This window comes from Anabrus simplex, chromosome 8, assembly GCF_040414725.1.
Source record: "Anabrus simplex isolate iqAnaSimp1 chromosome 8, ASM4041472v1, whole genome shotgun sequence".
NCBI lineage: Eukaryota > Metazoa > Arthropoda > Insecta > Orthoptera > Tettigoniidae > Anabrus > Anabrus simplex.
This window is the reverse complement of record NC_090272.1, coordinates 215,878,779-215,890,838: the sequence shown is the minus strand read 5'-3', so window position 1 is coordinate 215,890,838 and position 12,060 is coordinate 215,878,779. Positions and strand designations below refer to the sequence as shown.

General features: G+C 38.8%; 1 protein-coding gene across 1 annotated transcript in view; it reads left to right on the top strand.

The window, feature by feature from the left end:
• Nucleotides 1–12,060, top strand: part of LOC136879371 (chromosome-associated kinesin KIF4B) — a 174,446-nt gene that overhangs the window by 97,880 nt on the left and 64,506 nt on the right. The window contains exon 7 of the mRNA XM_067153187.2: nucleotides 9,211–9,341. Within this exon, the coding sequence (XP_067009288.1) occupies nucleotides 9,211–9,341 (131 nt within the window). The remainder of the gene's footprint in view (nucleotides 1–9,210; nucleotides 9,342–12,060) is intronic.

Sequence of the window (12,060 nt, the reverse complement as noted above, 5' to 3'; positions counted from 1 at the left end):
CAATGGTGGGAGAAGGGGGTGAACACTATTTAACAGATACTGAGAAAGCAAACCTCTTCAGTAGGGAATTCAGAGATTCAGTAGAAGATTGTCAGGACTTGGAAACCATAACAGAAGATAGAGAGGGAGAGACACATAGGGAAACAAGAAGCTTCTCATTCATAAATGAAGATATTTTCAGAGAAATCCAACTGCTTCAGCAAGGAAAAGCAGCAGGAAGTGATCAAATTACTGGGGAGGTATTGAAGACGATGGAGTGGTATATAGTGCCTTATTTAAAATTTCTCTTTGACTATGTCATAAATAATAGTGTAATACCAAAGGAATGGAAGGAATCTATAATAATACCAATTTATAAAGGAAAGGGTGATAAAAGGAAACCAGAGAACTACAGACCAATCAGCCTGACCAGAATAGTTTGTAAAATACTGGAGAGTTTAATAGCAAAGTACATCAGAGGGATATGTGATGATAAAAATTGGTTCATGAGGAACCAGTATGGATTTAGAAAGAAATTTTCTTGCGAGGCACAACTGGTGGGATTTCAGCAGGACATATCAGATCAGTTGGATTTAGGAGGCCAGTTAGATTGCATAGCCATAGATCTTTCCAAAGCCTTTGATAGAGTGGAACATGGAATATTATTAAAGAAATTGGAGGGAATAGGATTGGACGTAAGGGTTATACGTTGGATAAGAACATTTCTAAATTCAAGGGTTCAGAAAGTCAAAGTAGGAAATTATATATCACAGGAAGAGAAAGTTTGGAAGGGAATTGCACAGGGTAGTATAATCGGTCCGTTACTTTTCTTAATATACGCAAATGATTTAGGGAACAATATAACATCGAAAATAAGATTGTATGCAGATGACATAATTGTTTATAGGGAAATAAATAACATTGAGGATTGCTCAGAATTACAAAGGGACCTTGAGAGTATCCAAGAATGGGTTGAAGAAAATAATATGAAGATTAATGGAGGCAAATCAACTGTTACAACATTTACAAACAGGAGCTTTAAAACTGAATTTGAATATACTTTGGATGAGGTAGTTATCCCTAAAGATGGCAAGTGCAAATACTTAGGTGTGAGATTTGAAAGTAATTTGCACTGGAAGGGTCATGTTGATGACATTGTTGGGAAAGCATACAGATCGTTACATGTCATAATGAGGCTACTTAAAGGATGCAACAAAGAATTAAAAGGAAAAAGTTACTTAAGTATGGTTCGTCCATTATTGGAATATGCAAACAGTGTTTGGGATCCTCACCAAGAATACCTAATAAAAGAACTAGATGGTGTGCAGAGGAAAGCAGCAAGGTTTGTAACAGGGGATTTCCGGAGAAAGAGTAGTGTATCAGAAATGTTAAAGGAACTTGGTTGGGAACCTTTAAGTAAGAGAAGGGAGAAAACTAGACTTATAGGATTATATAGAGCCTATACAGGAGAAGAAGCATGGAGAGATATCCGTGAGAGGCTTCAGTTGGAAAATAATTATATTGGTAGAACTGACCACAAGTACAAAATTAGAAGGAATTTTAGCAGAAGCCATTGGGGTAAATTTTCATTCATTGGGAAGGGCGTGAAGGAGTGGAACAGTTTACCAGGGGTAGTGTTTGATCCTTTTCCAAAATCTGTACAGATATTCAAGAAGAGAATAAACAACAGAGAAAATAAATGAAATGTTAGAGGGCATTCGACCAGTGCAGGATATTGTAAATAAAAAATGTGTGTGATTAAATTAATTCCATCCCCTGGTCTGTGGAGTTTGGACAGCCCAAGTAGGGGACTGCCTGTAGGGGTGAAGTACAGTGGGGACTTTGAGGGCCCTGGGACCGCTACGGTAGCTGTGAAGGCCCTTCAGGAACTCTGAAAAGTGGTGGCAAAAGGGGCTCTTGTTAAGACGCAGCAGGTCGTTATGCTACTTAGGTTCCAAAATGGGTAAAATATAAATATGTAAATAAATTCAATGTTAATTTTAATCTTATACCAGTTGTATATTATTATTATTAGAAGTAATTTCAAATACTGTATATGAGTTGACTATGTTTGTAAGATATTATAAGTAGAATTTTGTAAACAATTATAAATTTATTAAGGATGATGTATGTGTTTAATAGAACAAATTATTAGCGTAAATTGTATAATATTGTATTCTAGGAAAATTTTCTTCGTCTCTTGTTAATTTAAAATTTAGTGCTTGACAATAATGTATTTTAGTGTACCATTTGCCACCGAGGTAGACACCTCATTTGCAAATAAAGAGATTTTGATTTGATTTGATTTGATTTTCAAAAGAGCAGCCTATTATAGTATGATACATAGAGCTTTCAATATCCCAATGACAATAGAAGATCGAAATAATGAATTAAAATTAATCCACGACATAGCCAAAGAAATGGTCAACAAAATCATCCACAAAATAAAATCCCAACCTAAAACTAAATTAATCAAAACAGCCAAACCGAAATAAGATTATGTCCTATTTACCTTCAATAACACCAATATATATACTATAACTAATATCTTTAAGAAGCACAACCTGAAAATAGCATTCAAAACCACACACAACAGCACCAACACTATACACAACACCAAAACAGTCAATAATAATAATAAATACAACCAATCAGGTGTCTACCGCATCAAATGTAACAACTGTGACACAAGCTACATTGGACGTACAGGCAGAAACTTCACCGTCCGTTATAATGAACATATAAATGCAGTAAAGCACAACCATTTCTCATCAATAGGCCAACATGTAGAAGAATCTATGCACAACTTCACAGACATCAATAATGACATGATGATATTAAACTTAAACTCTAAGGGCCCCCTGCTCAACATAACTGAAGATTTCTATATTTCTTTGGATCAATACACTAACCCCAATCATAACATTAACGACATTACAGAGAAAACCAGTATCATCTTTGACAAAGTAATTCCTGCAATAAAAAATGACTATCTCAAATTAGTAAACACACGTCATAACAAACCGACGAATCAGAAACCTAACCCTGCCCCTACCTTCACAATAGCCACTCCTCCATCCCCTCCACCAACATCCCTCCACACAGCTAACATGAGCCCCAGACGTACTCGTAGCAGAACACAACAAATCTCCAAACATATCGGTACACAACCTCCACAGCAACAACAGTAAGTACTCTTTTCATTTCACACATACATCCAGGCATTCCTTCATACATACGTTATACTCATATTAGCTTTTCTTTACAGATAACAACCATATAACGTGCATAGACGAGAGAGGTGTCACCACCAACTGCTCTAAAATTAAACCCTATCTTGCTGTATATATAAATCTTACCTGAGTACATCAACAGTTGAATTGCACAGTACTCAATTTTAAAATTTTAATGACAAGAGTTCGTATAACATACCAATACAAAGTATATCAGCCATAGAACATTCTCGATATTCACCTAATACAACTTAATCAGCACAAGAACTACAAGAGGATTGAAGAATGAATGCAACGCAACATGAACTCAAATTTTAATAGACTTTTTTAAAATATACCATGTTTTAATGTGTTTAACCCCTCAGCGCCGACCTCTATACGTGGTATAGACCCCCTTTTCTTCCGTAGCCGCCGACCTCTATACGTGGTATAGACCCATACATGGTTTCGCATTTACGGCTATAGCGCGAAGAGTTTTGGTGTTATGGATATGCAAATTGTTTTGTTTCCAAGAAGACATTTTCGGGTTTATCAGTGTTCTAAATAAGTATTGAAAATCGTTAAAGTGTAGCTGCTTTTGCAAGGATAAGTATATGTCAATTATGTCTGAGCACCAATCCCTGCTTTTTTAATAGTCCGTTTGCTTCATTCTTTCCCACAGAATAAAATAAAGAAATGATGATCTGAGAAGTTTGTCTTTTCGTGTGATGTTCTTTGCTCTAATTTTGTATTAAGAGTGCGGTTTATTTATTATATTTGTCTTTATTTCTCAGCTTGTAGTCTTTTCGTAACTCTCTACGAGTACTCTGTATAGGCATCAGTTAGTGCTGCTTTCTGTCATACGACACGAGAAGCAGTTGTGCATGGTATATATCTCGTTTGAAAGACGATGTATCGACCTTTTAATCTGAAATATGTATCGAGTTGTTTTGATTCGTCATAAATGTTATTACCCTCATTCAGTTACGTCCTGCCGCTTTCGGTTCCGCTGCTGCTTCATCAGCTTGTGTGACGCACCGCGCTCAATGGCTAGCTCCTGCTGAGTGTAGCGTGCTTGAAATATTGTATAAATCAAATGAAAGTTTAGTCGGAAGTAGTAGTGGCAGTATTAGCAGTAGTGATAATGAAATAGATGATGTAGCAGTGGTAAATGATGAGAGTGACGATGAGGAGGAACCAGTACTTGGAATTTTCGTGTAGGAGGCTATAGATACGCATACAGGTCAAAGGGAAGCTTTCAACAGTGAATTGTGATTCCTAGATTCTCCAATAATATTTAGACAAGTCACAGGGACAAACATTGAGCAGTTATCTTATCAGTTTCAGCTGATGGAAGGTTTGTTTACGTAGTACAAAATACGCTTCTCGGGCGGGAAACGAAATATTCAAGGCCGGCGCGCATCAGATAATACAGTTCCAAGGTTGCAGGAAATACGTTTTATCAGGAAATTAGCACCCAAGAGTGAGAAATCCAAACCTCAGAGACGTACCGCGTGTTCAAAACACGGTGAAAAGAAGACATCGGTGTACTGCTGCCAGGAGTGTGCCTTGGGTCTCTGTCTCGAAGAGTGCTTCGAACTCTTATCACACGGAACTAAATTACTAAGGAAATGTGAAGCAATTATGTAATTATCTTCATGTACATAGTTCTACCATAAGGAATTCCAAATTTCGTGAATATCGGGCCACTCTTATACTAGTAGTAACGCTTTAAGTGAATCAATGTATTTCAGTCGCGCGTAGTTGAAATCTCATCCGGCCGCGGGATAGGAAGCTCTTTAAACGGCTGCGACGCTGAGGGGTTAATGTGCTATATTTTTTAGTGTCTTATGATGTGGCATATATATTTTAATGTGTTTATGTACTCATGTCCATGCTCAATCAATAAGTTTTAGTTTATTATAACCATCACCACTTTTAATCAGTGATATTTTAACGGCACATACTGCAATATATTTTACTTCCATTTTTCATTAGACATCCGGATGCTCTAACGTAACATCTTTGTAATTTTGTCTAATGACTGTAAATTTGTGTGCTAGCTGATGATGGCCAAGATAGGCCGAAACCGGTACTAGTGCAATAATTCATTCACAATAAATGTATTGATCGGTGGAACATTTTTCTTGTCTATTGCATTGAATCCAGTCAATACGGATTATGAAACTTATAAATAATAATTCATGTAGAGCTGTCGAAATGCACTCTGTCTCCTTCCAACTGTTGTTGGATATTTTCTGCTTTAGGATTTCCAAGGATTCTCTGAGCAATACTACCCGAATGCGATGCTAAGATGGTCCCTTATGCAAGTTCACCGCCGATCGCTTTTCGAGTACGGTACAGTAGTTTCTCAAATTAGCGCAATGACTGGACGTAAACACCAAGATCCGTAAGTATGCCGTAGCCGTCCTCCCGTGAGATACAGTTTCTTGAAAAACGCATGATCAAGGATTTAGCATTGATGGGACTGAAAATTCTGGACGGTTGATCCGGGAAATCGTGTCTTCGTGGAACGGATAATGCGGGATTTTTACAAACGTGATTTAATTAGGATGCTCACAGGACCACGTAATTTGAACAAATAATACGGGAAAACGTATTTTCCGGGAACGTATAATCGAGGTTCTACTGTACATTTGTCTGTTTTACTTTTGATGATTCTGTAGTTCCTGAAATCCATTGTGTTTTGTCAGTCAGTCGTGTTTCTTGTATTGTATTCTATTATTATTGTTGTTGTTGATTTCATCATCGCCATGGATGTCAACCAGATAGATCTTCACCAGGTTTTTTAATATTAGTATTAGACTTTTCCTTAATGACAAATTGTAAAACTTGTTTACCATGTTTTGTGTCCTTTTTAAAAAGGAACAAAAAGATGATGCATTCTATGAAAAAGAAAGCACTTCATGAATCAATGCTGATTTGTAAGTCATGTGTGTAGAATATTTATATTCTCAATCTAAATGTACTCGGTCAGTTTATCTCTCTGTAATCTTTTCTCTTTCCTGTTTCTTGCTCCAAACTCCCAATCATCTGTCGTCTATGGATTTCTTGTCTTGGGAGGGCTCAGTATTGTTGAACTTCACTGTCATGTACTCGTCACGTCAGAGGACTTCTTATGATATAATAATTATAATATAATATGATAATAATAATAATAATAATAATAATAATAATAATAATAATAATTATTTTTTTACGGGGAAGTGTGGGAAATCTTTCATGAGACACTTGTGAGGGTCCGCACTCTACAAGCGTGTGAGATTCCTACTCACTGAAACCCACACAACTTTTCCCACGACGTACATCTCCGCCCCGGAACTGCTCTCGCATTACTTCAGGGCGGTGTCATGGTAATTTCTTAGGTTTCTTCTTCCTTTATTTCTCTTTGCTGTTGTTCATGAGCATTCATGCCCCTCTTTTTCTGATGCAGGATGCCTTCTGCATATACTGCTACCTGATCCCAAGATTCTTGGTTTCGTAGCATCACCTGCACAATAGTTTCTGGCGTTAACTCTCCTTGCTCAGTATGTAAACATCGTCTACATCATTGCAGTAAATACACGCCGAGTCGCTCGCTCTACCTACTCTATGTAGAAATTTCTGGAAGTATCCGTGACCCGTCAATAGTTGCGTAATGTAAAAGTTAACCTCACCATGAGCTCGGGCAACCCAGTCAGCTAGATGTGGTATCAGCCGCTTAGTCCATTTTCCTCGAGGATCTTCCTCCCAACCTTGCTGCCACCGCTCCATTCGTTGCCTATAAGCTAGTTCCTTAGCACGCTTCTTTCCGAGCTCCCCTGGAGTTCGCCTGACTTCCTGTCTCTCTAAGGCAAGTAAATCAGTTGGTGCTACCGTAAGAACCACAGGTTCGGATACTGTGCAATATGCGCTTGTAATACGCAAAGCTGATCTCCGCTGTACTGCAGCTATCCTTCGCTGGTATTTTTCAAACTTCAGAGATTCAGCCCAGACTTTGGCACCATATAGAAGTGTTGAGTGAACGACTGACATCAGGAGTCGTTTGCTAGAGTTCGGACCTTTAACGTTGCTCATTAATCTACTCAGCGCTAGTTGTTTTCACCGCTTTATCTGTCACCCGTTTGTTATGATCCCAGAAAGTAAGTTTGGTATCAAGTGTCGCACCGATATACTTTATACTTCTGGATGTTTCAATTTCTGTTTGTCCAATATACATTGGAATGACGGTCGTGATCCTTTTTTCTTGTCAAGAGAACGATCTCTGTTTTATGATCTGCCAGTTTTAATGTGTGATTCGCCATCCAATCTTTCACCCGTTGCATCACTTGATTTAACTTAAATTGAGCCAAGTCCAAATTTCGAGCTACTATCAAAACAGCTATATCATCAACATAGCCCACTAACATTGTGTCTTCTGGCATCTCTAACCTCAACAATCCATCATACACATGTTCCATAGATTTGGACCAAGGATGGACCCTTGTGCTGCACCAGTTAGTCACAATGAGTGTCACTTTTCAAGAATGATGATTACCCATTTGTGCACTTTTCGCTGTATTTAACACTTCCCCTACTGCATCGATTGTCGAATGTCCTCCTCGAAAACCATGTTGACGATCAGAGAGGTCCCCAGCTAGTTGAACTGCTGAAAGTATTCTTGGCTGCAATAGTTTCTCTAATCCTTTACCAACAGTATCCAGCATACATAAAGGCCTATAGCCCCCAGATTTCCCTTTGCTAATTAAAACTAGCTGTGCTCTTTTCCAGCGAACACTAAAAATCCCCAATAGCAGGCAGCTATTGTACATTTTTAGCAGTACTTGTGCACAGACATCTGCTATCAGCTTTAGTATCTCTGCTGAAATACTATCTGGACCTGGGGCCTTTTTATTTCTAAGGGACCTAATCGCTTTCGTCAATTCTTCTTGTATAAAAAGTGGTACATCATCTATGAAATCATCATCATCATCATCATCAGACCTCTCAGGATGATCTGAGAATAATGTATCTGCAATATCTTGCGAGTCCATGATCGGGTTCGAGTAACTTCCAAGTTTCTTCATAACGATCTTGTATCCCAAACCCCACGGATCGTCATCCACTTCCTTAGCCATTTTCCATCATTTGTTGACTTTACTCTTTTTAATAGCATTTCTCAGTTCTTTCTTCGCCGACTTATACTCATCTGTGAGTGAGGTGTCTTCTTGGCTGACTCGTGCTCTCTGTGCCTTCCGTCTAAGTTGCAGACGTCTTCTCTGGTCAGCAATTTCCTTGGTCCACCAATACGCTAAACGCTTCTTGTTTCGTAATGTATTATGAATCATGGACAGATTTCTATACCCTCTTTCTCCATAAAATCCTCCACTTCTTCTGCCTTTCCTATCAGGGACATAAGGTTGATTATGCCACCTTCATGATGTTGGCTATTGGTCACCCATTTTTTCACAGGTCCTCCAGTCCCCAAGTAACATCTTGTTGCTTGTGGGGTACACCCTGACCTTTTCCAAGCAAGTTCAGTAGAACCACATCATGTACAGGCTATTATTACAGTGGGGTCGACACTCCCACAGGCATTTTATACATACTGCCAGGTGAAACTTCAGGCTGCTCCTCAGGAGTACATATACCTTTTGCAATCGCTTCACTGCAGTACAGACATTGCTGACAGGGGAATGCCCTTGAAAGAACTACATCCTCTTTATGACTATCAGTTTTGAACCAGTAACACCCTGGAAATTCTGATGCGAACTGATACGTGTTATTTGAATGGTCAAATAAAATTAAATGCTGAGGAGAATGGCAACAATCAATTATTGCTTAAAACTATCCGTTGCTGGCTCAATTCAACATAATAAAATACAAGAATAGAATTTCAGGTGGTCATAAAATCACATACAAGGGAGAGGTGGGCTATTTTTTCTTGCTTCATCCTGTATTATTCCAGTGTTATATTTGTTCAGTCCATTGCATTACTTTTTCCTCCTTGCTTGACAACATATGTTTTTGTATGTTTCAGCCTGAGAACTCAACTCTTAAGCTGCCAATGACAGCAAGAAGTGTTAGGAAGAAAAAATATCTGTATAAAACTCCACATTCTAACAGACTTCTGCCATTCTCATCTAGGGAGACACTGTCTACATGCAGGAGGTAAGAAATTGGTGAAACTTCTGATAACCTTATTTCCATACTGGTGCTCTTCTACTACTATGTCCTCACAGCAGCACTGGAGTAGTGTTTCCTATTTTGTGTTTTCATCAGATTTGCCATTTTGTGGATCGGTCATGGGCTTGCTAATCGGGAGTAGAGGCACGATACCTAGAATTGTTTTTTGAGTTTTGCAAGGCATTCCACCTGCCAAAATCCTTGAGTACTGATATTAGACTTTCTACCTTGATATCATCAATAAGTATTTAGAGAAATTATGATTATTCTAGGGGCATCATAAGTCCCATATTAAGAGTGTTTATATGTGCATTGATTTAATGATGATATGTATATTTACGATTGCCAGTTCTCATATTTGGTTGAAGATGATGCTCACCAGCATCGAAACTAGTTCCAAGTAAATGTTATAACTTATCTAGTTTGAAGTGTTACAACGTAATAAATATATATAGTTCATAATACAGCTTATTAAAGGTATTATTTCAGAATTAGAATAGTTATCTAAACCTGGATTATGTCATTCTGTGTTCTAACATATTTACAGGAATTTAATATCAATTACCGAGCGAATTGATTACATAGTTGGCAAGGAAGGCTTTTCTTAAGAAAATAAATTTGTTCACCTCGAAAATTGATATAGAAATTAAAAAGATGTTTTTGAAGACTTTTGTCTGGAGCGTGGCATTGTATGGAAGTGAAACGTGGACGATAACTAGTTCAGAAAGAAAGAGATAAGAAGCTTTTGAAATGTGGTGTTACAGAAGAATGCTGAAGGTGAGATGGGTAGATAGAATCACAAATGAAGAGATTCTGAATCGAATTGGTGAGAGGAGATCAATTTGGCTAAATTTGATCAGAAGAAGAGACAGAATGATAGGGCACATCTTAGACACCCAGAACTTGTACAGCTGTTTTTTTTAGGCAAGTGTAGGTGATAAGAACAGTGGGGGTAGACCAAATATGACACGCAGATTAGAGCAGTCTATGGACCGATGACGCCGACAACAACAGTTTGGGTCACGTAGCTGTGAGCTTGCATTCAGGGTATAGTGGTTTTGAACCCCACCGTCAGCAGCCTTGAAAGTGGTTCTGGTTTCCCATTTTCACACCAGGCAAATGTAGGATCTGAACCTTAATAAGGACATGGCTGGTTTCTTCTCATTCTTATCCCATCGTTGCCAAAAGACAGCGGAGTCTGTGACGACACTTGCAAAAATGTTGATTGACATAATTAGGAGAATTGCATTTTTCGGCTGTGATCAAGTCTATTTGTTCCATGCTATGTGGTCTACCGGAGCTGCAGTTGAGTTAATTCGGTTTGAACGTTGCGCAGTTAGTGCTGCCATTGATTAAAGTCAGTTTTCTTGAAACATGATTCTACACTGCTGCAATCATTTGTATACGTTTTCGACTAAAGTTCGTCTCAGGTGGGAAACTGTTTCCGTTACGGTTCTTTTTATGAAACAAGCTTGTTTTGGCCTGGCGCAGGTGATGTTTAAGGCGCTGATATTTTCCACTGCAACACGTTGAGTGGATGGGATAACAATTGGGTGGACAACACTGAGTAGCGTCTTGTTGTCGAACTGATTCCCATTTGGCATGGACTATAATTAATTGTTTTATATCTAGATGGCGATGGAATAAATATGTTTACGTTCTCTTATCTGGCTGTAAAAACTCTGTTGTCCTGTGCGTCATAGTGTAGGAAGAGAAGTGGTTGAGAAGGCAATGTGCATTTCATGTCCGATGGCAAGTTTGTGCCAGAAGCTAAAGACAGCTGTGGTGAATACCAGTTTGACTCCAAAATTCTCAGAATTAGAATATTTTGTTTTGTGAAGGGGAGAAAATTTTAATAGATTTTATAAGCAGATGGTTCGAGGAAAGCTAAAAAGTCCAACGATGGGAGCACATGACTTTAACTGAGAAGCAGCGGTGAAGGTTTAAACCTGCCATTATGTGACAGCTAAAAGTAGGAACGATCACAACATGAAGATAAAGTTGGAATTCAAGAGGACAAAATGGGGCAAATATTTGTTATAGGAAGGGGAGTTAGGGATTGGAATAACTTACCAAGGGAGATGTTCAATAAATTTCCAATTTCTTTGAAATCATTTAAGAAAAGGCTAGGGAAACATAGATAGGCAATCTGCCACATGGGCAATTGCCCTAAATACAGATTGATTGATTGATTGATTGATTGATTGATTGATTGATTGATTGATTGATTGAAACTGAGGATATTTCCTATCCTGTAGTTGCTAAACATGCAGAGTAAAGTCGAAAATACATTTTTAGGTCACGTTACCTGTATAACAGGCCGGCCCCTTGGTGTAGGGGTAGTGAGCCTGCCTCTCGCTCGGAGGCCCCGGGTTAGATTCCCGGCCAGGTCAGGGATTTTTCTCTCGACCTGAGGGCTGGTTCGAGGTCCACTCAACCTACGTGATTAGAATTGAGGAGCTACCTGACGGTGAGATGGCGGCCCCAGTCTCGAAAGCCCAGAATAACGGCCGAGAGGATGCGTCGTGCTGACTACATGACCCCTCGTAATCTGCAGGCCTTCCGGCTGAGCAGCGTTCGCTGGACAGGCCAAGGCCCTTTCAAGGGCGTTAAGTGCTGTGGGGTTTTGGTTACCTGTATAACAAATAAGATGCATTTGTTACGGCCTATAAATGCCTATTTTGACCGTTAGCACCAATTTTGT